General features: G+C 40.9%; 1 protein-coding gene across 3 annotated transcripts in view; it reads right to left on the bottom strand.

Annotated features, from left to right (window-relative positions):
* Window positions 1-19,094: 19,094 nt before the first annotated feature.
* The window catches only part of RALB (RAS like proto-oncogene B), a 78,031-nt gene continuing 70,783 nt past the window's right edge, over window positions 19,095-26,342 (bottom strand). For all 3 annotated transcript variants that reach the window (XM_034785244.1, XM_034785243.1, XM_034785245.1), the window contains exon 5: window positions 19,095-24,999. In XM_034785244.1, coding sequence (XP_034641135.1) covers window positions 24,880-24,999 — 120 coding nt within the window. In that variant the 3' untranslated portion in view covers window positions 19,095-24,879. The remainder of the gene's footprint in view (window positions 25,000-26,342) is intronic.

Here is a 26,342-nt window from a genome sequence, read left to right as displayed (position 1 = left end):
CCCACAGGAAAAACAACACAACATACACTCTGAGTGCACACCAGAGCTACGCTCCCACCCAGCACCCCGCCCCACAGCCCGGCTCCACACCTGGGTAACACACACACACCCCCAGCAGTCACACACCGCACCCGCGCGCGCCACACCACACTGCTGACCTTGGGCGGTGCGATCCTAGCGCATCCGCCAAGGGCTCACCTGGGGTGGACAGGGCCGGTGCTTCCCCCCCGCTGGCTGCTGCCCGGTGGGTTTCACGCCGTACCAGGGCGGGGTGAAGGCTGGCGGAGCAGGTAAAAGCGGCGCTGCTGGGCACAGGCACCTCCAGTGTAGGGGTAGGTGCCGCCTCCGGCGTGGGAACGCTGGGGAAAGGGCGCCGCCTGTCGCTCGCGGCTGGAAACGGGCCAGCTGGCCCAGGGCCGCGCTCTGCTGAGCAGCTTGGTGACGGTGTCTCAGGTTGCATCAAGGGGACAGAGGGTGATGATGATAAATAATAACAGCACCCAGTAAGTGTGACATTTCAGTTAATTAGTGTCTTGCTCGTAGCTCATCCTTCACTCGGCCAATTAGCGCTGTTCATCTAAAGGGCTCAACACAATTATTTTTCTAGATGAAGAAACTGAAATACAGAGGAGGCGAAGGGAGGCTCCCCTTCCCCCCCATGTCCAGACGTGGTCTCTCAATGTGGGTGATCAATTTGAGACACCTGGGGGCTGTACAGGAGGGAGCCTCTTGCAAGCCTGTCCCATGGTGGGGAAGATCCATCTAACATTTAAAGGCTGGGAAGTAGCAGCACACCCCAGAGCAGATTTTTTCTTCACCAAAGAAGCTTTGTTGTCATTTTGCCAGTGATACAAGAAATGCCAGGTATGTGTCATGAGGTAATTGGGTCAAGTGTAGTTGCCCTCCCTGTTACAATGTGGGCTAATCTCTGCCCAGCACTGAGTTTGCTCAGTTGACACAAACATATTAGATCACATCTGAACACCATACTCATTGCCAGGGGATGGATGTTGGGGCTCTCAGAGTGCTGTTACATATTACTGCATGGACAGCTAACCCTTGCAGCAGGTTCTAATCTAGTTAATGACTGCAAACCATTTGTTTTAATTCTATAGTCTGTTTCTGGGGGATTTGGGAATATTTTGCTCAACATGTTCTTAAGTATTAACAATCAATAACTTGATCATCTCCTTTGATGTTCATATTACAAATACAAATGTTAATGTTTTAGTCCACATTTTTTTAAATACTTGGACTGGCAAAATACTGACCTACTACAGACTATTAATGTTTTAAGCTATAAGGAGGAAGGGTAGTCTTGTCATTAAAGAAAGAGCTGATCAGGAATTTTTCAAGTCAACTTTTTTCAAAATGCCATTTAATTGAAACTGAAATTTTGAAATCCATTTGACAACATTTTCAGCCAGCATGTCTTTCACATCTACAGTGGAATTTCTGGTCAGAGAGACTCATCCCATCCCAGTGGTTTTGGCACTCACCTGAATTGTGGGAGATCTAGATTGAAGTCCCTGCTCCCTGATTAATTCAGAGCACTTAAGTCTCCCACATTCCAGGCAAATGCCCTAACCACTCTGTCTGAGAGAGTCTCTCTCAAGCTCTTCTGTTGGAATTGTTCAGCTTTGAATACATAATTATATATCAAGTAGGCCAGAGAAAGTCCCAGATTTGGAGCAAGAATTTGAACCCAGGTCTCTAACATGAATGCCTTAACCACTGGGCTACTGCCTAGTCTAGAGTCTTGCTTTGTCTGAAAAACATTTGGAAATGTCTGTAGTTCACAAAGTGGAATTCTTGTTTGTCAGCCAGCCCTAGATTCAAGCACAGCACTGGGACACAGGAGAGCTAAGTTCATGACTCTGTCACAGGTTTCTTGTGTGACCTTGGGCAAGTCACTTAAACTTTTTGTGCCTCAGTTTCCTATTTGTAAAAGGGGAATAACAAAACTTCCTGTGTATGTCTTGAGTATTCCAGGCAGGAAGTGTTTACTATGTACAATGCACAATAGTGCCATAACTGGGGCTGGTTGGTGGGTCCATATGCTACTGTACTACAATAACAATTTTTTGAATGTAGAGGATATTTTTGTTGTAACACATGCTTTCTGCTTGTTGTTCTATACCATAAATTAAGAGGGACTTGATTCTATAATTCAGACTCATATTGCAACCCTGACCACTTTGTTCATCATGTATTTAATGTTACTATAGTCTGATTTCACTCAGAGGATTGAAAACTAGGAGTAAATCCATCAACAGAATTGGAATTACACCAGTGTAAAACTGCTGTGAGATCCAAATCAGGTGTCTCCTCCCTACCCCATCAGTTTTTTTAATGGAAAACCTAGAATGTAAAAAAAGAAATAATGTTAAAAATCCAATCACTTTAACATCCTCTAAGCTAATAAGAGAACATGAATGCAATAAGCTTAGTCCTTCTCCTGTCAAATTAATTACGGTGGAGCTAAGGAGAAAACAAACAGACCCAGCAGTAATGGCTGGTTCACAGAGATCATTTTCAAATGTAAAATGTGTAAATATTTTTAGAAAGCTCCATTTCACATTTGCCATAGTTGAAGGTTGCAATCACAATCCCTCACAGTTTGAAAACTTACTATTGTCATTGGCCTAAGTGGAAATGAAATGCAAAAAAGGAAATAATGGCAGTGGAAATAATTAATGACATTCAAAGGTATTATTTTTAACCAGGTAATCTCTCGCTCACCTTGGTGGTGTGTGATGGAGTTTGTTGTTTGCTTGTTTTATCAGTTGAGGATATTTTGCTTATTATTGAAAAGGTCCATGTTATATGGGAATTACTTTCTATATGTTAATAAACAATATAATCATTTAAAATATGTTGAACAATAAATAATCTTGAATACAGGGCCTTGAGCAATCCACATCCTCTGGGTTTCCTTCTAGATAAGAATGTAATTGAATCACGGATGCAGTCAGTCACATGATTGAAGAAAACTCTGCAGGGGAAGCAATTGGGGTTATAGAAAGAAAAGTGTCATTAGACTCCTAATCCCACTCAGAGAGCAATACCTACTGATTGATTCATAAAGCTCTGTTAATTTCAAGTCTTCTCAGTTTTCAGCACTTTCCCTTGGGCATAAACTTGTTGCATATGCACAGAAGCTGAACTATCAGCAGGATGGTTTCTTCACACTGCTGAGTTTTCTCTCTCTCTCTCTCCTTATATGCTATTTGTTCTGAGCTAATCTGAACAAGGATGAATTTTCACACACACCTTCTCCAACTGGCTTGAATCCAGCTCATTCAGAGTCATGCTTTCCCATACATTAAATTCAAATTGAAATACAAGAAAACATTAACGGAAAAGGAAAAGATTTGTTCCTGATGGGGAAATTTGTATCTAATGAGGGAAACCTACCTTGAGAGGGTAAAATGTGTTATCCTATGAAAGGACACTTTTTGTGGGGATTTCAAGATCACAGCTGGATCTTAGCTCCTATATATTGCTGATGATTACAGACTGGCTCCTCAGTGGGTATAAATCAATACTGATGTCAATGGAGCCATGTTGATTTACATCTGCTGAAGCTCTGTCTCTATGGCAGTAAGCTACTATTGATGTATTTTGATAGCCTGCATATGAATCAGTTTATGGACATTTTCCTCAGGCGGTGGCAAACATAAAAATCACATTTATAAAGGCTGATTAAGTGCCCAGGTATCAATAATAATATGAGGTGGGTTAAAGCAGCAATTTGATACTGGATGCAAATCTGGAGCCCTCCTCCTTAAGTTTCATTCCTGGTTATATTCCTGATAACTGGAAGTTACCTGGTAACAGGGCAGCGTGGTTCCAATGTGCAACTTTAGTCACTTAAAAAATGAATCCTGCAAAAATGGAAAAGTCAATACCCACCAAACATTGATGGCTGGCTCAGTGCTATGGTTGACCTTGCAGTTAGTGAACACCTGGCATTCCACAGAAGGGGAATGCCCAAACAACTGAAAGCAATTTGGGATGACTTTTTAGAGGTCCATGATTAATGTAGCTCCTTAAGAGAGAGATGTCGCTTCATCTCCCCACACTTTATCCTAACCTTCTTTACTTCCTTTGTGTAGGATTATGAATCCAGTACTTTGGTCTATTCATTGTATTTGGAAAAAAATTATATATATATATATATATANACTTTATCCTAACCTTCTTTACTTCCTTTGTGTAGGATTATGAATCCAGTACTTTGGTCTATTCATTGTATTTGGAAAAAAATTATTTATATATATATATATATAAAGGCAGATTGAGGGCAATTTTTCACCTTTCTGAATCAGTAGGAGGTTCAGAGAACAGATACCATCACAGGGGAGATCCTCAGGCTGTGTGAAATTGTCATAGCTAAAATTGTGGAGCTGTGACAATTTACAGCAAGTGAGAATCTGCTCCATGTAGTCTTAGCGTACCTTTCATGCCAAGGCTCTCAAAGCACTAATATTCATTAATTGACTCTCCTAACTCCCTTTGAAGTAGGTGTTTAGCTCATTGTACAGATGGGTAAACTGAGGCACGGAGGTTAAGAATGGATAATGCTTCATATTGCAGGCCTTGTTTACACTGGGAAAGGTTTTCCAATATAGCTATACCCTGGCAAAAAAAGGTGTTCTTGCAGGTATCATTTTTTTCTGAATGAAATAAACTATGTTGACAAAAGCACCTTTTTGCTGGTATAACTGCATCTACATTAGGGATTTTACAAGTATAGAAATGTCACAAAAAAGAAGTTATGCTCCTAACTGACATTATTATACTGGCAAAAGCTTCTAGTGTAGAGCGGCGCTTAAAGCATTTAACCAAGATGGTTATGATGATCTTGCTGTACAGTTTGAGAAACTGAGATGGCGGAGGGGCTGGTGGTGTTACATGGTACCTAGGAGAGGAGAGCAACTTGATTCCTGCCTTTCTCTCGCCTCACATTAAATTGTATACTTAGCCATCAGCCTTCTGATCCCCAACTACACACAGCCCTTTAAAAAGCAACACTGGTGGGATTTTCTAAACTAAAGCATCTGAATGATTTAGGAGCATGAGCCACATTGAAAATCATTGAGGCACTTCTGAAAATGCCACCCTTGATGACCTGGGAATTTTCTGATTTGTCAGAGAGAGAGAGAGAGAGAGAGAGAGAACTGAATGACAAACAGATAATAAAAGCTCATGTGCCTAAACAAGCGCCTCCTCAGCGTGACAGTGCAGCTCTCGGGGACTCCTGACAGAACACTGGACAGCATTAACACAGACGTTCCTTCCTGCCTTCCTTCCAAAAGGAGGCATCACATCCTGAACATCTTACACTTTCTGTTGCTCATCTTTGAAGTAACAGAAACCCAAGAGATAAAAAGGGGAATGTCTTTCCTGCAGCTAAGAACAAGCAGGTGTAATGAGACTGACTGATGTGGAAGAAAAGCTAAGGGGAAACACTTCATTCTGGGCATTACTGAGTTTTGAGAAGGTAAAAATACCATCACTTTACTTTGGCAAGTGCTCCCAATTAGGCTAGAATCCCAGCTCCCGTGTTTGGCTTGATCCTGCTGTTATTGCTCAGAAAAAAAAAACTCTCAGTAAAGTAAATAGGTGTTTGGACTAAGTAAGCAGGGCAGCAGTGCCTTGACAGGGAGATTGGACTCATTGATCGGTTAGGATCCCTAAATGACTGGGATTGTTACCCTTGTGAATGCCTCTGGACAGCTGCCATTTGTGACACTCAAAAAAGCAGCCATTCCCACACCCTGGCCTGGTTTTGTGGATGGGCCACGTATCACATTTGGAATATGGGCCAAAGACACAATCAATTTTCAATCTGATTTCCCCCTCCCCCCCCCAAACTGCAGCACCAGGCCTCAAGTAGGTCAAGGAGGAGAGATGACTCGGATGGCGTGAGAAGTTGTGCATGCTGTGTGCTAGAAGAAGAGCTTGCTTGTGCTGGACTTTCTAAATACACTGTCAAAGAACATGGCGGTTGTATTAATTCAGGTTCACGGGAAATGCTTCCAGGGGAAGTGAAGAGGGATAATCTGCATTTAAGAGCTAAGCACACAAGCTAAACTTGACCTTGTGTAATTTAAACACTACTTGCTGAGGGGGATTATTAAAAATGCAACCCCACGATACTTTAGCCACACTGAGGCTATGACACAGCTAACAAGTCAGGAAATTCAACAGTAGGGCTGATGGTGCAGTGTTAACATTAATTGTCCTGAACGAAATGGATGATTCTGGGAAGTGGGAGCAGGATACGGCACTTCTCTCCTTTAATTTTAAAGCTAGCCTACCTCAGAAGAAACTAACAATTGCTACCATCTCTGCAAAGGCTTATGTGAAATGTGTTGGTAAGTCCTGATGGACAGCTGTCAAAAACTGGCACCTAGTCTCCGCAGAAAGGACTGAACGAACCATGGAGACTGAACTATCCTCTCTCCTCTAAATTTCTATCTTCAGGCAAAGGTTGAGGAAGTGTTTTGGTGGGGGATTCTGCACTGCTGCTGCATGTATGTATTGTGTGGCCAGACGACCTGTAGCCACTGCTGCATTCCCCCTCTCTGTGCCTCGGTTTCCCTAGCCATAGAATGGGGGTGATACTAAAGTGTGTGACTAGCTGATTTGCCAGTTCGTTGGCTGCTCTACAAAATTGGGAGGAGGGGTCATTTCAGGTCAACCCAAAACACAAGTTTTTCAAATTTTTCATTGCACCAAAAATATATATATAACACATTTAGCTGAATCCAAAACAAAATCTTTTGTTTCAGTTCTGAATTTTTTTACAGTACTTTTTAAAATGTATTTTTTAAATAAAAGGGAAGTGCATTTTGAAGTACAAAGTCTTTTTGAAGAGATAAATCAAAATGTTTCCTTTCAAAAGCGTTTAATTTGTTTTCCAGGTTTTTCTTGACTGAAACAATTGGACAAGTTTGAAATTTTTGCTCAACCTGCATTTTTATTTTTTGATGAAAAAAGTTTCCACTAAATTTCACCCAGCTTTAAATGATATTGACATCTTTGGTAAAGCATTTTGAAATCTACAGATGAAATGCACTACATAAGAGCTAAATAGTCTTAATTATTGTTCACACACAAATTTTACTCTCTTCTTGCCCAACTAACTAATGTAATGTCATGCATCCCTAACATAGTTCATGCTCTTTTTCACCTTTAAATTTCCCTATTTTGTTCATTTGTTTTACATCAGGTCAAAACTATTCTGCACATCAGGTACTTAAACAACATTTTTTGGCAAAGGCTTTTGAGTACCATAAGGCAACAGAGCTAACACAATATATTTTAGTAATGTGTTCATTATTGGAGACAGGAGTATAGGTAGAGAGAGCCTACCAGATGGCCTTTGGTTAGTTTGGGTTATTTGAATACAGTAGTGCCCAAATCAGTCACTTTAAATGGGTACAAATTACAGAGACATAGGAGCCGTGTCCTCTGCTAGTGCAAAGCAGCATAGCTCTATTTCAGTTAATGCAGTTCTGCCAATTTATACTAGCTAAAGATCTGGCACATATGATTTAATAGACACTTGTCTGACCCTGTTTTGTCCTCTAAAATTTCTAGCAAATATGTTTAACCTACCTCACCCTTCCTATTTTCTACAGCCAGATTAGCTACAAGCAAGTTTTTCTACCACCACCCATCACTAACCTTCCCATACCACTAAATCATGTCAAATAGTTTATTAATAGTGTTTTGAAATGCCTTTTGCCCTGTACTAGGTATATGATTTATACACCAGAACTATTTGCCCCCTTTTGCTCCAGCCTTATGAGGGATTAACTAGAATACACAGTGGGATTAAAGACCAAGTTGCGGACTGTATATGATGAGTGCTGAAATCTGCCATGTGTTCCTTAGTACCAAAAACCTAAGTTATCATACATGCCCCACCCTTGGCTGTCCCTTTAACTGAAAAGGTCCTAAAAAAGATGTTGCAAAAATTGTATGAATTTTGCAATCTCCAAGTGACAGCTGGTTCTTCTTGTTCTGTTATTTACCTGGCTTTTATCTACTCAGTACTGGATTGGTTAATTAATCTAGGATGAACCCAAAAACTCCCTGCAATATTTCAGAGTAATGGTCAAAATTTTAAAATAGCATTCTTGCAGTGGTTTAGATCATTCCTATAGTATTTTAAAGGGTAAATTGTAGTATTTAGGACCATTACTATGAAATACTATAGCACTATACTGTTGTATATGAAAACAAACCAAGACCCTGATTGGCCAACACTTACATACATGGCTAACGTTATTTAAATACTGGCAGGATCAGGGCCGCAAAAAAACATGCATTGCAGTAGTTGGGTTGCCTCTAGGGTGAAGATGAGTGTGATTGCCTTTGGGAGGGGGCCACATGAGAACTATAAAGGGCAAGTTTGACATTTTTGGGTGACTTCAGATGGGTTTTGCTCCCTTCAAAGGCCAAAGGGCTGGAAGACTTTAAATGATTAAAGTAGCCAAGCCATGAGAAAATTATGCTTAAACATACTAGACCTCAGTGTTTGGTTAGGAGGAGGCTGGGCAGCTGGCTGGCGTCCATGTAAGTTGCATTTTCTATTGTTAGTGTAAGTTAAATTGTTTGCCCAAAAAGCAAATCAACACAACGCACATTTTTTTTGTTTGGTTTCTTTTCCACAAAAAAGAACATTCCTATATTCTGCAACAATGGTCAAAAACATTAATGCGTATTCTTAAAAAAAGCCATAGTGCATCTACTCACATGAGTAAAAAGGTGACAGGAGCAGATCCTATGTTTACATCAGGCAGAGAAGGATTGGGACTGTTTTTAGTTTACTAGCTAACCATTTTTTTTTTAATATCCTTATTATTCCTCTGGCTTTCTCAGTTGGATGCGGTATGTTTTTCTTTTCTTAAATCATAGCGATTCTTTTTCAGTAACCATCGGGGAGGGAAGGGTGTGTGGACAAGCAGATAAAGATGATTAAAACATACAAGGACTGTGGAGTGAGTCCATGAAGTGATATAATCCCTGACTCCTCTCTGCCTCAATGTGTTAATGCATCAACTTTAGTACAGTGATACTTTCAGCCCTAGGTGGAAATTCACACATGAGAAAGAGGTGGTGGAGGATTTCCAGATGGTCAGACCTCAGGGAGGGAGGAAGAGAGAGGGAAAGCGGAGCTGGTCATGTCAGTAATTTCCAGCTGAAAATGAAAATGGCATATAAAAATGATCCCATACTGTAACCAGGTGCATTCAAGCTTTTGGACATTATGTATGACAAATCCTCACCATTTCTGGTTGTTAAGAGATCCCAGGGATATAATGATTTGTTTATTTGTAACAATAAAGGTGTGAGCTTTGTTTTCTTGGCCAGATTCCAACATGGGTATCCCATCTCAGATCCAATTAGTTACATGACTCCTCACTTCCCCTCTCTACAATAACTAGTGCAAGTACCCCTTCTGCAGTGAGTGCTACACATATTGCACCCAGCAGAGACTGGATTTGGGTGCTGGGTGAAATAATGCACTCTGCAAAATGCACAGGCCCTCTGGCAGTAGCAAAGGCACTGACGTGGAGTAAATGCAGGATTGTGGCCACTGGTTCCCCATAATACCGTTAGCCAGGCCCGTATTTCCCCTGTAGGGGAACACAAGGCCAGCAGCTGTTATTACACAGCTGGGCTTCTCCAAATAGGCCTCATTTATGGCAGCCTTGTGCAGGGAACTGGGATATAGTCCATGGTCTAGAGTTCATGGAGGTCTGGTCCTTCAGGATGAGAGGTGCTATGGCTGTGTAAAGAATTAGTCTTAGATGGCACTTTGCACAGCTATAGCACATTCCAGCTGTGACTGTCAGAGGAGCTTTAAAATCATCAGTGATGACTTCAGCATCCCAGCTCTGTTTCCCAGTGAGGCATGGGTGTATTATCCTCCCCATTTTACATAGGAGGAAACTAAGGTGAAAAGACATGCCCACTCTCACAGCACAAAGCTGTAGCAGAGTCCAAGAGCAGACCAAGTCCTGGGCTTTTAACCACTCGACCATGCTTCTTCTCCCTGCTAACTCAGGAGCGACGAGATGTTCTGACAAACCTTTACCAATGCAGAGCCTAATCCTAGGCACATGGACTCACCTATTGACATAAACAGTGTGAATAAGGCAAGCACAAGTTGGTTCATACTGTATTTCCAAAGGGATCCTCTGCATTTAAATTACCCCTCTGCATAGCGCATTTCCCAGGGTACTACTGATCTCACCCCGATACAGACACTGAAGAATGCAAGTGGTGAGGCAGACATGGGAGAATATATTGTCCAATAGCGTCTGAAGAAGTGGTGCAATACATGTATTACCTTCATCTTCAGGAAGGTAAGATGCTCCATAGCAGATGAGTGTGACTTGAGGTCACGCCTCCCTCCAGACTAGCCTGGTGGAAGTCTAGGTGATTATGTACTGTTCTCCCTGTCAAATGCGTGTCAAGGTGGATCCCCCTGTCACACACACTTTCCAGGATAAACTCTCTAATGGGTACTGATCAGGAATGAACTTGGGGTAACAGGAGTCTCTTTCTTCCCCTTCAAAACTATTTGCACTTCTTAAGCTCTGAATTGTGAGATGCTGAATGCCCATATGCCAACAATTAAATTTGCTTTAAAAAAAAATCTCTAGCGCCGAAGACTAAGTCTCTTCTTCTGGTTTCAAAACAAGTTCTCTAACAAACTACAGACACAGTTATTTTGCATAACAGCACACAGAACTCCTCTGGTGTCTAAATAGCTCTGCATTAAATGTAATCATTTATACCACCATCAGCATTAATTGTACCTGCCTATGGGTGCTCAGGTGGCAAGTATGTGCCAGGGTTGAATAGGTCAAAACTCCCACTAAGAAGTGATGGGGAGTTGGAGGCACTTGGCACCTTGCAGGATTGAACCTTGGGGTAAAATTCAGCCGATGTAACTCCCTTATCTACAGTGTATGCACCAGGGCTGAATTTGTCCCTCACATTCAGTGGCTGTTAAAGGGCACAAGAAGGGCAAACATGATTAAATGTATGGTGTATTTACACATGGCATCCGATCACAAATTAGAGTTATTTAGCCTGCAAAGGAAACCAGAGTTAGAGGGGCTTTGATGGAGGCATTTCCCACAACGGAGGAAGAAAAATATTAAAGGGGGGGGGGGGGAAAGCAGGATAATTTCAACAGTCAACAATGACTGTAGCTATCTAACGTAGAATAATGATAAGGAGGAATCCAATTGCATGCTTCAGAGCATAAATTAATTGCCGGCACTGGTCAGGATGGAATTCTGCCCTTTGCATTAAGAAAAGGCCATTGCTGGACCGTAATCCAGCAGTGCAGATAATTCTGTTCTCACTATGAACCTTTAACTTCCAGAAACTATAAGTAAAAGGGATCACGGCTCAACATAGTCTGCCCTCCATGGTCTATAGCTGGGGATATTAATGGCACCAGGGCAACCCCCATTTTGGGATTGTCTTGCTTAGGTAAGTTATGGTCAAGATTTTCAAAAGTGACTACTGATTTTCAGTGCCTAACAGCTAGAAAGGTCTTTAATTTCGGGAAGTGAGAGGGGTCTCAAACTGGGCACCCAAAATCAATTTTTGGGGGGAGAAGATATTACCAATAGTGCACTAGGCCCTTTACAGCCAAGCATAAACATCAAGATCTCTGCCGAAGGGAGCTTGTGAGCTAAATAGAAAACAAAAAGAGTCTAGAGATGAAATAAGGGAGTGAGTGTCTCTCATTAGTTCTACTTCGGTTAGCACTTTGTGCAATGGGGAGGGGCAATAGGAAGGTGTGTAGTTGGAAGTGGGCCTAGACAGGGCGAGAGCCTTCCCCCACTAGTTTTACAAGGGTGAGGAGAAGGCTCCGAGCCCACTCTGATTTTTATATCAAGGCAGGTGGACTGATTCCACAGAGATTCTTGCTACAAAGTCATGCTACGTGTTCAAAGAAAGTATTTCCCCCAGTACTGCTTATTTACTGGTAGTTGGAACACTTCAAACCTAATTTAATACACTTGGCTTTACTATATTTTGGCCTGATAAAAGCTATTTCCTCTCCCTGCCCCAAAAAAGTCACCATGACAAAGTTCTAACTTGGTGTTGCATCAACATTCACCCCACCCAGCTCTGTGTAACCAACCCCACTTTGAAAGCTCGTGTAAAAAACGTGAAATGTAATTTTTACTCAGCTCTTGTTCTGCCTAATCCAGAGACAAGGAACAACAAGGCAAGGCACGTCTCAGCTACAAGTGTGAACTTGATCTCGAAGCCACAGCCTTTTCCGTGCCTGCTCAGAGGCGGGTTGGCATCATGATAAGTACGAAGGTAGGTTACAGGTGACAAGATGAAGAACATAAAAAAAACTTATTAAACCAGGTGTAAAGTCTTTTGAAAGCTCATCACAGCAGCAGAATTTAGCTCTGGACATTAAACCTGCTTCCAGTGATCACTTGGAAGTTAACATATGTTAACTTTAGAATATCCATTTAACTAAAGGTAGAGAAGAGTCAATAACAGCTAACCCCACCTTCACCTCCCAGGCAACAGCCAGAAGTAGGCCCTATATCACTGACTTGTTACAGGTTTTCACTTTATAAGGAAAAGCCAAGACTTTGATTTAATCAGAGGCCAACACAAGGTGCAGCTGAAGGGCTAAACACAATCCCCTGCTACTCTCTTGCTGTAACCACGGGGGAGAGGAGCACTGATAAACTGCGGCATGCAGAAGCTGGTGCACTCAAGCACTGAGCTACTTCTGTTTGCTGCTCCTGGGAGCGATGGGTGCAAGAATCAGTGAAGTGCATTTGATTAAAAATGTGCAAATTTGTCGAGAAATAAAGTGCACTCCTTGGGCTCCTGGCATATTGCTAAGGCAGCCATCAGGACTGCCAATGCAGGACCTCCCTTCAATGTTTTTAACCCTCAGGACTCCAAGGGCAAGGACATCTACCCAGAGAAAATGGGGCCAGAGCATTCTGGGTACCCTGGATTTCCTCCTTCCTCCCCCTCCCATCTCTCCAAACGCAATGTTACCAACTCCCATGATATTTGGTGGTTTTATTTATAAATAAATTTTATGCTGGAATAAAGAGACTGCAAGAGAAGCTCCACTTGCACTTTAAAAAGTTTCTAGCCCTCATGGTTGCAGAGAAAAGTTTAGAAACATGAAGCAGATGTACCCAAAAAGCTTAGAAATCAGAAGGAAAAACAAAAGAACTCTAACATCTTCATGTTTTTAAGCCAATCGCTCTTAGGAACTTGACTCATGTTTTTGAAATTTTGATGTTGGCAATAGTGCAAATGTGACCTGTATCTCTCGCCAGTAGTCCCATCCATGATTCCTCTCATGCTTTCCTGACCTTTCCTGTTTGAAGAAGTCACACCACGACTTCAGTAGGCAGCCTACCTCCCCACCTGCTTGCTGAAGACATCCTCCTCTGTAGAATGGAAACATGGATGAAGATAGAGCTTGGCAGAAAGTTGCAGCTCTCACGGTGGGGTTAGACAGTTCAGACGTCCCCAAGTCACTAATAAGGCATGGCTGGGTAACTTCCTCCGGCAGTCTGATCAAGTATTCAGCTTTCACTCTCATGCAGCCCAGATGGCTGGATTTGAGGGTGCCAGCTACATCTTGACAAGTGAATGGTATCCTCTTTGTCTTTCCATGTGATTTTTGTCCCTACTGTCCTACAGTCTGATTAGAGATTGGCTGTCCAAGTCACAAATCTGACAGAAGTGCCAAAGTCACAAAGGAAAGAGGGGCTAAGTCCTAACAAAGCTATTTGACACTAAGCAGAATGTGAGAGGATAGCTAGAGTCGCAGAACTAAGACAACATATTACACCATGGCTTAAATGAAATCTGGGATGCAATGGATTTAGAGGGTTCTGAACCCATGTAGTTATCCTTCACCTGCAAGGGCTTTCAAGCAGTTCACTACCACTCCACAAAAATGCTTGCACCATTTAAACAACTAATATTTTAAATTCAAATGTAAGCTGTCCTCCTTGTTCCTTAAGATGCAAATATCCCTCCCACAAGGATCAGCCAGAAGTCCCTTTCAAGTGTGGAAATGGTTTACAGTATAAGCCTGTCCCTCCATTTCTAGTCCCAGGACCAAACATGCCTTCCTTACTCACTAGAGTAGTCCCACTGATTCCAGTGGCATGCAACTCATGTGGAGTAAGGAAAGCAGGAATCTTCATCCTCAGCTGCTTCTTTGGGACAAACCACGAAATTCCCAAAGTGCTTTTGCGACTGCTGACACCAGGGATTGAAACGGAGACCTCCAGAGCTGAAAGAATGAGTTGCTTCAGCTGAAGCGGCAGGCTTTGTAGGAAGGACCATACCTTAACATCCTCTATGGATGGCGCACAAATGGAAACAACAATGAGCAGTGGCTTACACACTTCCCCTGGACAGAGGGAGCTTGTCCCAAATGTTTGAGGTCCACAGTAGTTTGGATCATTCCTCTAGACTCCGGATAGCCTCTTAACAGAAGGAGAAGTCAAATTGAGATTTAATATTTTACATCCCATCCCCACCTCTTTGGCCTCAGCACTCTACAAAGTGACATGTGGTATTGATTAATGAATAGATCCTCACTGCTTGAGGACCTTCCATGCATTGAAGTGAGGGAAACTTCCCCTTTAATCTGTGTAAGAAATAAAAATAAGTAAAAGTCTAACTTTTGGTTTGGATACCAAAGAGCTCTGCACCACATTCCAGGAACTGAACTAGCATCACCTTTAATTGTCGGGTTTCAGAGTAGCCGCTGCATTAGTCTGTATCCGCAAAAAGAACAGGAGTACTTATTGCCCCATGTTAAGTATCCTCTCACCTTCTTGTCAACTGTCTGAAATGGGCCATCTTGATTATCACTACAAAAGTTTTTTTTCTCCTGCTGATAATAGCTAATCTTAATTAATTAGCCTCTTAGAATTGGTATGGCAACTTCCACCTTTTCATGTTCGCTGTATGTATATATATCTTCTTACTAGATGTTCCATTCTATGCATCCGATGAAGTGAACTGTAGCCCACGAAAGCTTATGTTCAAATAAATTTGTTAGTCTCTAAGGTGCCACAAGTCCTCCTGTTCTTTTTAATTGTCACTGAGTTATGTTACTAAGGCAAAGACCATCAGGGTCTTTTTGTGTGTGCGTAAATAAATCTGGGTCCTATCCAAAGAGAGATCTAGTCTATCACACCATCTTCCACTGTGTTGAGGGTACACGCAAATACATGCAAGTTTCTGTGCATCCAGAATTTATAGGCCAATAAACACCAGTATTTACACTGATTTGTTAAATAAACAGCCTTCAGTAGTGAGTGCTTTTATGAGCTATTAAAAGCAACCCATGAATGAAAATTGCCTACACCAGAACAGAACTCTCAACCCCCAAAGAACAGGCCATTCACTGAAGGAGCTATAGAGTGGATTCTTAAAGCCAAACTGGCTTTAGCCGAACAAAAGCAAATCTCAGAGCAGATGGCCCCAATTTCACCCCAACATTCTGCCTCCAGTCCTCTAGAGTTAAAAGTCTCAGGGCCATTAGCTGCCATTTCCTTGCTGTTCTCTTTGCTACAAGAATGGTACCTGATGGTTTTTAAATGGAAGATACCATCATCCCCACCATGTAGGTTTTCATATGGTGAATTAAAATCAGCACCTTGAATTACCCCTAGAAACAAATGTTTGTGAAATATTGCAGAGTCCTATTGAACAGACTTCCCTCTTCACTGCCATGCAAATCCATCGGTGCTCAGTAAGCAGCACCAGTCTCCACTTTGCCCCACAAACTGGTTTAATGCCATAGAAATCTTACTAAAGCCACTATTCTCATGAGAATCTGGAGATTCTGTCGCACACTGAACTACTTCAGCAGGAATTCAGTTTAGTGTTTGTATGGAAAAGGAAACTGAAATTAGAACAAGGACTTTTACTGCATAAAAGTCATCATAAAGCAGAACAACCAGAATAAAAAGAATCTCGTGTGTATGGCTCTTTATGGATGATTCAGGTAACAGATTATATACACATGCTCACAAGAGCAATTTCAAATAGCCTCTCTCCATGGTATTTTCACATCCAAGTTCACCTTTGAGGCCACAAGGTGGAGCCAGCTCTTTTCAGGAGCTGTAGAGTGTTTCCTAAAGTACCACAGAAATAGACAGCACTTTGCATGCAGGAAAAATAATCACACACCAGAATACAATGTTAAAGTTGGGAGAGAATACAGTAGAAATAGGAAGGCTGGGGCCAGGATAAGATGTGCACAATGTGCTGATAGTGGAAGATACAACAGGGTATGTGAGGTGTTTAGGGAGGAGGGATAGCTCAGTGGTTTGAGCATTGGCCTGCTAAACCCAGGGTTGTGAGTTCAATCCTTGAGGGGGCCACTTAGGGATCTTGGGCAAAAATATGTCTGGGGATTGGTCCTGCTTAGATGATTTCCTGAGGTCCCTTCCAACGCTGATATTCTATGATTCTGTAAGGTTTTGCTCTGCTGTGCTTAGCTTACAGAAGACATGCCTAAAGATGAAGGGAGGAAGATGTATAGTAGAGATTTCTGCTATCTACTTTGTGTACAGATTAGAACTTTAAATGCCTCAGACTCACATACCATATACACACCTGGTCTATGTAGCTGGGTGTTCCTGTTCCCACTTTCCATCCTCCTTCATTACCTCCAATTGTTTGACACTCACTTAATCAGAGCTGGAAGGGACCTTGAGAAGTCATCAAGTTCATCCCCCTGTGCTGTGGCAGGACCAAGAAAACCTAGAGCATCCTTGACAGGTGTCTGTCCAACCTATTCTTAAAAACTTTCAATGACAAGGATTCTACAACCTCCCTTGGAAGCCCATTCCAGAGCTCAACTGTCCTTACAGTTACAAACATCTAACACAAGTCTCCCTTGCTGCAGATTCAACATATTACTTCTTGTCCTACCTTCAGTGGACATAGAGAACAATTGATCACAATCCTCTTTATAATAGCCTTAGCATATCTGAAGACTGATCAGGTCCTCAGTCTTCTTTTATCAAGAGTAAACGTGTCCAGTTTCTTTTAACCTCTCATCATCTGTCAGGTTTTCTAAACCTTTTATCATTTTTGCTGTTGTCCTCTGGACTGTTCAATTTGTCCACATATTTCCTAACGTGTGCATCCAAAATTGGACACAGTCACCTCTTGCTTAGCTTGTAAACTTTTGAATTACACCACGTGTCTGGACAGTACCTAGAGCAACAGGGCCTTGATCCTAAACAAGGCTCTGGAAACCACTGCAATACTAATAGCAGGTTCTCCTCTCACTCCCTCCCCAAGGCCTCTCACATTCTGATTGTCACATCTATATTGCTAGGTCAATAGATGTTTTTCTTCAATTAAGGAAGACATTTGTTTAATCCACTAGGAAAAAGCCACTTTGCAGACCAGACGGGACTGAGCAAAGCTCAAATAAATAGGCTATGTGCTAGTGAAATCCACAGGGGCTAGAATCCAACTGTAGCGGGGCAGTTACCCCGCTCCTGAGAGAAAAGGCAAGGCTGATTGGAGAAGCAGCCACAGCTGGAGCCACGCCCCAATCAGGCCACAGCTGGCCCTGTGAAAGGGCTGTGAGCCAGAGTTAAGTCAGTCTCTCTAGCAGTGGAGAGAGAAGGACCTAGCTGCCTGGGAACAAGGTACCAGAGATAGAGAAGTGCTGGAGAAAGGCAAGAGGAGCTGGGGAGCTCCAGCCTGGCAACTCCCCAGGCTGCAGGCCCTGTTCAAGGCCTAAAGACAGGTACTGGGCTGCAGGGAAAGGCAGCAGGTCCAACCCCTCCTTGCTAATGATGAGTGGTTTACAGACTGCAGTCTGCCCCAGTGAGCAGGGGCTGGATAATGACTGCCAGTAGCCACTGAGGCAAGGTGGGAATAGAGCGTTGGGGTTCCCCTGGGAGGGGAGACCCAGAGCATGGGGACTGCCTGGGGCCCAGGAGGGACACTGGCCTGCTGAGGGTGCTCTGAAGGTGGTGAAGAGCTAATTCCTAGGCTGACCAGCAGGAGGTGCTGCACCTGTGAGTCTCACCTCAGTACACCAACCCCTGAAGAAAGCAGAGCTGCTCTATGGCCACTACTGCAGTGTCACAACTGTGGTAGCCTCTGGGGTTAGTGTGCTGCCCGGCCTCTCCCCAGAGAATCTGCGATCCAATCCCACCTTCAGGGACCTCTCCAGTACCCTGCTCTAGTATCCAGGAAGTCCTCATCCCCAGCATTAAAAAAATGCTTAAAACAGGAGATTAACTTAAATTTCTCTGCAAGGGGCAGAGTTTGGAATGAATCCTGATCACCACCTGACTCTCCAACCCATGCCGGATGTTGTCTTCATGTGACAGAAAAATCAATTGCTTTTTAAACTGTTCAGTTTGTCTTTGCAGTACTTTGGCCCAAGACCTGCATTACAGCCCTTCTGTCAACAAATGGCACCCACAGGTTTTTGAGGCCCTGTACTTTAGGATAGACTCAAAAGGATTCTTGCATGTCTGGAAGACCAGAGAGGAACGTCTCCACAAGTTCCTATTGTGCCACGGTTACTTAATCAACAGTTGCTTTTAGCCAGGTTACTATGGGGTAAAAAATGGTCTTGAAAGACTCTAGCCTAGGGCAAGCAACCAGATAGATAGCTGTGGGATAAGTGTTTGCCAAGATAACCATAAACAGTTACATAGTTCTGTGACCTTATAGTCCAATAAGGATGAGTGAAGGCGCTACACCAGGGGTCGGCAACCTTTCAGAAGTGGTGTGCTGAGTCTTCATTTATTCACTCTGATTTAAGCATTCGTGTGCCAGTCATACATTAACATTTTTAGAAGATCTTTCTATAAGTTTATAATATAACTAAACTGTTGTATGTAAAGTAAGTAAGGTTTTTAAAATGGCCAGGACCCAGGCAGTGTGAGTGCCACCGAAAATCAGCTCGTGTGCTGCCTTTGGCACCCGTGCCATAGGTTGCCTACCCCTGTGCTACACTAATACAAATAACCATCAAAACAAGCCCAAGATACAGAGTATTGTACCTATTTCTCTTTTTTTATTAACAATAGTAATACAAATCAGTTGGATTAGCATGATAATGAATACAAAATGACTAAAATACATTTTTATGAACATTTAAAGAAATGTTTGTGCAACATTTGAGAACAAAGCTTTTCTTGATCTACAGAAGAAAAGTAGAACTTGTACTGTGTAGCACAACATACATAATTTTAAAAGGCAATTTCTTTTTAATCCTTCCTGTCATTTGTATCACTTCATTATGGTAAACATAGCTCTTGGGGCTCCAGTAAAAAGGATAAGCTTTCCTTTTTCACCCCAAAATTAACTCCTGCTATTCCTGTACAGTCTGAAGTTTACAATGGAAGTGCTATTAGAATGAACCATAGGGCTTCACCTTGATTTAAAAGCCCAAACAAACTATGTAACAGAATCAAGTCCCATTAATCAATTGCTATTATAAAAAACCAAACAAACCCACTTTCCTCACCGCTTTAATGTGTTGGATAGCCATTCATTTGGGGGAGGGGGGGAAATATTAGGTAGTGTAACATAATTCTATTGGCTCTTACCAAAACCACTAACTCATAATTTTGTTAAACTTTCTTTTCACAATGGATTTGACATGATGGTGTGTTGTGTAGTTTGGTATGATGAGGAATTACCCTCTTTATTACATTTGAAAAAAAGATTCATGTTTTGTAATTTTAATATCCAAGGTTATTTTAATTTGATTCTATTCTAAAGTGCATTGCAAACCGCTTTACAGGCTAGAACTGGAACTTTAATTGGCTGCCACTGAAGTCATTCCAACATATAATGCCCGGTAAATACATAGATGTGCTTCTTCCCACAGACTCAAACAAACCTCATGTGACTTTATCCAGGGCTCTCTCATATGTTGGATTAACATATCTGATATACGTCCATCCACAGAACATGTATGTAATGGATAGCAACAGTGAAAGCTTCTCTCCACACTGTCTTATCAATGTATCTCAACCTGACCTGGAGAGACCCCTTCCAAGGATGAGGGGGTCAGGTCAGTTTCCAAACACTTAATTCTTGGCACCTTTCAGAGACAGGATCCAAGGATGCTGGTGGGTTGCCTCGTGGATAACTGTTTATACAGACTAGAAATGAAACCTCTGACATGGTAGACAGTCTTCAGAGTGTAACCACCTTATCTATTGAAGTGGACAGAATTGGGACCGCCAGCAAAGGAAAGATTGTGTATTTCCCATTCACATAGGATTGAGTTACCCCCCCCCCCATTTTAATATTTAAATCACATTTTCCAATAGTAATATACTCAAGTTCTTCTGGCATTCTAGTCCTGCTTGACTATCAAGCTCCGATCGATTTCATAAATACTTGTTCTATGCATCCATATTTTAAGGAGAGCAGATAATCACTGGAAAGCTCTTCCATTCTAATCTGATGGGAGTTTTTTCTGTGATTCCAACCCTGCTTAAACCTGACCTTCAAAACCTGCAGGTGTATAACCTTCAATTGCTTTAATTCACACAGGTAGGAGGATACACTTGTTTGCTAGCCTACCACGTTCTCTTCACTTTCCACACTTGAATTATGATTGCCCATCTAGACTAGGAACAGTTCAGAAATTAGTTTCCTTCAGCCCCTTCTTAAAGCCCCATGACAAGAAGCCATATTTCTTTCCTCCACCCCTAAATTACTACTGCAGTCTCAACAATCCCCTGTTGAGTCAATGTACCTCCAGCCAAACAGAAAAGGAAAAAAGTTGAGGCCACTCTGGTACTCCCTCTGCTTGCAGAGAACAGCTGAAGTGTAAGGCACTTCCCAAGACAAGGGGTTGAATGCATCACCTCCACGCAACTTCCAGGCCAGGGGTACAGTTTATTGCCTGGCTGGTATATTAAAACCAGACTAGTAGTTCTTCACACAAGTATTTCTGAAGAGAAACGTTGCTCACTTATGAAATTTTGTTTGAACCAAGGTAGCTAACTTGTTCACAGCCACTGAACTGAGAAAAGACGTCCATGAAAGTTCTCTTTTCTGCATTTGTCATAACTGAAAGGTAAAACGGAAAAGCTGCCGTATCAAGTTCTTAAGTTACTTTTTGGTTTTGGAAAAGAGAACACATTGAAAGCTCTAACCGAATGTGTTCTCAAGCCTTCTGCCCCACTGATGCAAATGCTGTGATGTTTAGAAAAAAGCGTTAATGAGTAGTGAAGAACATAAAACTGCTAAGCATCTTCCTCACGAGCAAGTCTAACTTAAAAGGACAATCATTTCTTACTCCTGTTGAAAGTCACCTGGAGTGCACTGTCCTCATTCTACGTTAAGAATAAGTGTTGCTACTCTCCCCAGTGAGTCTGATGGGGGATTACAACACACACAGGGATGCCTTGTGCAATAACAATTCATCTGTTTTGTTTTTAAAAGTCTCTCCTATCAAATACTGCAAAGTTTCTAAAAAGATTAATGGGATCTTTGGGTATTAGCTCAACATACATACTCCTTTCAACATCAGTTCTAAGTGAGCTTCCTGTTTCAGACCCTTGCCCAGTGCACTCTGATTTGTGAACAACTTAAATCACTTTTTAATTAAATCTTACACTCCAGTAAACCTTGATTAGGCATATTTTATGCGCTTGTTTTACTCTCAAATGCTATTCAAGAAAACCAGAGGTCAGCATGATACATTCTTACAAGTCTAAGTTCAGCTAAGATTTTAAAGTGAGGTTAGGAAGAGAGATTTGGACCAAAAATACACAAGTTACTTAAACAGCTTACCAATACCAGTGTTCGCATCAATCTTTCTAAAACTCCAGTGAACAGTTTATTCCAAGAATGAAGATTTACCTGCTATATTTTCAGTACAAACAGAAGCATTGTGCTTACCCATGAGAATTGGAAAGGGACTTGTATGCAGAGACTATAAACAGAAGTAAAACTGGACTAGCCTATATCCATTTTTCAGATCAAGAAATGCAGAGTGGACAGTCAATGAAAAAGTCAGACTATTAAAAATGAAAAGTTTAAGCATTAACCCACTGAGTGACACTATAAAGAAATGTTATAAACATCTCACCCAACTGCATCCCTTTAGTTATGCAATATCTAACTGCACCCAGTGCTCTTGCACAGGGTTTAGATAAAAAACAACCTTGTTTACCGATATTTTAAGAGCCAAATGGCTCCAACATTTTCATGTTTCTATGCTCTATAATCAAGCTCGTTTTGTAATGCCATTTTACCCTTACTGTCCACTTCTAAAGGCTAACATTTTCAAACTTTTATGGCTAGAAAAAGGGGTCAGCCTAAAAACATATATGAATTTAACCTGACAATAAAACGGATTACAGCAACCTTGATTTAATACGATTCTCCCACTCCGACATGTCGCTTGACAAGAAGTAAAATCAAGATGTGGAAGACAATGAATTAATGGGATAGGAAACTCGGAAGTCCATGCAGGACCTCAGCCTCCTAAGAGTCACTGCATATTGAACTTTGTTTTCCTTTTCAAGTCTCTAAGTGGAATGCAGGAGAGCAGCAATCTAGCACAGTTGATAACTAATATCTAGGATCACCGAACCATTCTTATGTTCAGGCTTGGAAGAATTCGATTTTTATTAGTAAATGTTGATGTCCCGACACAAGCACAAACAAATGAAAAAATATTTCCATTGATGATCATCAACATTTACAGAGAGGCCGACAAAGAAAAATGCTGTTTGAGAACTTGTGACATAAGAATATTTATTTTGTAAATTTTAATGTGATGTTGACAATTTGTCGTCTGGTTAAAAAAACTAACTTTTTTTGAATCCGTGTCACTAAACTGCTAGTGCCTGACCCACTCCCCATAAATTCCAACAACTGCAAAAATTTTTAAAAAAAATCGATAAAAATAAAAAACAATGCTTAAGAATAATTGATCTGTCAAAATTATAAAAAAATTCTGCCAAGCCTAGATATTTGATTAAATTTTGAATTAAGCCCTTCCTGCCTCTGCACTGCTCCCACCCATTTAAAGATTGAGCTAACAATACTAGTTTGTTCCTTTCTACATCTTATTCCTTTCTCATTGTAGCTGTATTTGAAGTCACAAATCAGATGACAAGTTGAAAAATGATTAGTTTTCAGATAATATATTTATCTACTTTTTCAAAATTAGAAAGGGAGTTTTTCTATGATTCATTAGGAAACTGTACAAAATGTATTCCAGAAGCAGGGTAATTATAAAGGTTGACAATCTCTGCTACAGCAACAAGATGGAAATACATATTTTTGGCAACGGTACTTGATTAACACCATTAAGTTGAAAAAGGTATTTAAGTGAAATACATCTGACACAGAGACAAGAACTGCTAAATACTGATGTTTCCCATATATTTCCCCCATTTCTATTTGAATGTAGCTGATCGTTAAGGACTGTAATTTCAACTGCCGCTTTGACAGCAAAACTCAGCAAAAATGTCTCCACATTTTAAATAAATGTGCAGAAGAATAGTACAGTAAAAATTAACAGCAAATAGCCATAATGACAGTTGCCTAACTTCAGTTCAGCTTTGTTTCTGACGTTTAGCAACTTACTTACTAGCCAAGTAACTGTGTCAAGTTGCGAGGTAGCACAAAAGCCTCACACTGGTTCCACTCGCATAGTTTTGTGATCAATGGCCTATGTCCTTTCTCAAAAAGGAAAAAAAAGTTTATCTTAAATAAAATGGAAAGCAGAGATGCAGTTTTCACATCTCCCTGGCATGAATACTTGTATTACAAAATAGACAATCTGCACTGGAAACAGTAAAGATAACGATTTTGAGGAAGGGGAGTAAAGAGCAGATGAAATAGAAGCAGCTGTATGAGTCTAGACTCAATACAGAATAATACAAATGTTGGGGTTCTTTTTTTTAAATTAGTGCCAATTTGTTTCCTTTCTAAAAAAAATAAACAGTATTGTTTTAGGTCAGTTCCCCACCCAAAAAATAATTGTTTTTTGCTTTAAAAAAAAAAAAAAAAAAAAAAGAGGAAACAAGCCAATTGGGAATACAACTAACCAGTATTTAAATACTAAATATTGCATTACCAAACGAAGTCCGATTTCAGTCAGTAGGCTTGATTCATGAATACTGCGTTGACTAATAATAGAACAGACACAGCTAATTTGCTTTTGAGTAACAACTCCCAAATCTTCAAATGTTGGCATCTAAGTAGACTAACAGTCTGAGAAAATATCAACAGTCACTTAAAGACTATGAAAACCTCAAAGTCTTGCCAGATATTGGTTTGTCTATAATTGTTATTAATACAAAAATGACAATGTCAGTGAGTGCACAGACACTGAAAAACGTGGTTGAACATAAAAGACAACCAGAGATGTTTGGTGAGGCCAATACAGGTGTGTGTGTGTGTGTGTGTGTGTTTTGTTCGTGTGGTTTTTTTTCTTTTTTTGGGTGGGTGGGGGAGATCAGTTTTGAGAAGACAGCAAGAAGCTACTACTTTGAAATTGACATGAGATTATTTCCTGCAATCAGACAGAAATAAAATGCCTAAAGAACCATATTTGCTGGCAAAATTCTAACTTTGAAAGTTGCTGGCAAGGTGAGTCCATTTGAGTGTACATGAGCTCATATTTCGGTTGACTAATGGTTCACAAATTACATGTTTTCATTTTAAAAAGGCGATAAGTGAATACAAATATCATAAGGGAATCAATACAAATTTCCTTTCATGAATCCAGCCCTATATCCGTAGTAGTAAGTCTTATTCATTCCATCTGTAGATATTTACAGGTCCTAAGGATCACAGTAAACAACATCTTTCTTTAAAACTTTTCTTGTTCTTGCCACTTTTCTTCCCATTCTTGTCTTTGTTTTCTGACATTTTCTTTGCTCGGATTTCCCTCATTAGATCAAAGAATACCTGGAAAGTTAAACATATGGGAGATTAAAACAACAGTTCTGCCAGCAGAAAATAAATTGGTATATTGATGTATAAACTAGAGTATTTGGCAAACAAAAATGTAACACAAGAACAAAGCACCTAACAAAATAAAAATGAGTCGTCTAAACATAGATCCCAATGCTACAAATTCAACACCTGTGTTTATGCAGTAAATGAATCAGGGGAAGGGAGAAGGACTTACCTAGCTACTAAGTCATTCGGCAGCCTGTTTCAAAATGATAAAAGCCTTTTTTAATGAGTATCACTATTAATTGAGGCAAAGCAATATGCAGTGGCATGCAGGGTTTTTATAGGGATCTATGAGATTTATACTAATCATAGGAGAACGTTTACAATTAACTCATGAAAAATGAAACCAGGAGACAATAAAAACCTTAGTATAGCACCTTCAACACCTTAATGAATTAATACAACATCACCAGGAAATATTAACCTTATTTTATGGAAGGAAGAACTTAGGTGCAGAGAATTTAAGTGAATAAACAAAGGTCACATGTCAAGTAGAATCCACTTCTCCCAACCCCTAAGCCTAAATCCATATGGTATCTGGAAAAAAACATCCTTCCTCAACTAAAATCAGAACACAGAAGGGAAAAAAACAACATTTTAAAAGATTGCCAGAGTCAAACTTGGGTTTTTATCTCCCCTGTGTACAAAAAATTCCAGACACACAAGAATATGCTTTTTAACAGTGTAATTTTACTCCATTTCAATGTTTAGATGGACAAAATTACCTGCTGAACCGTTAAAAGCTGGTCTCTGACTAGTCTACCGCTTATGGCTGGGAAAATGGGATTCTCAGGATTATAGACGTCTACTGGAATAATCCTTCCGAGTGAAGATTTGGGTGACAAGTAGCTCTTGTACTTCCGAGAAGTAGATATTTTATTGGATTTAATAGACAAGGAACAAAGTAATTGAGACATAGCAAAAACGAGGCCTTCAGATACTGCATCTGGAAAGCACAAGTACAAGGTCTTCCCTAAAAGAAGAAGAAAATGCTTCACACTGCTCCAGACGAGGAGATGTAAAATAAGACCTAGCGATTCCTAACTGCACATGGATTGCCACTGACACATTTCAAAGATGTTCTTTATGTGGCAAATATAAAACTGTTTAGATTTAAGCCACTGCTGCTGCAGGAGTGCCCCTAATTTGAATGGATTTGGGAGGGATTCGATTTGGGCTGTCTGCACAGATGTCATTTTCCATCTAGATGGAGTGTAGTAACAAAGTGTAGTAACAAGTAACATGGCCAACACATGCCTATTTTCAGGCTATACAGATGCCGAAAGATATCA

This window comes from Trachemys scripta, chromosome 11 (genome assembly GCF_013100865.1).
Source record: "Trachemys scripta elegans isolate TJP31775 chromosome 11, CAS_Tse_1.0, whole genome shotgun sequence".
Lineage (NCBI taxonomy): Eukaryota > Metazoa > Chordata > Testudines > Emydidae > Trachemys > Trachemys scripta.
The sequence above is the reverse complement of the archived record's forward strand: the minus strand, read 5'-3'. Positions and strand labels throughout refer to the sequence as shown.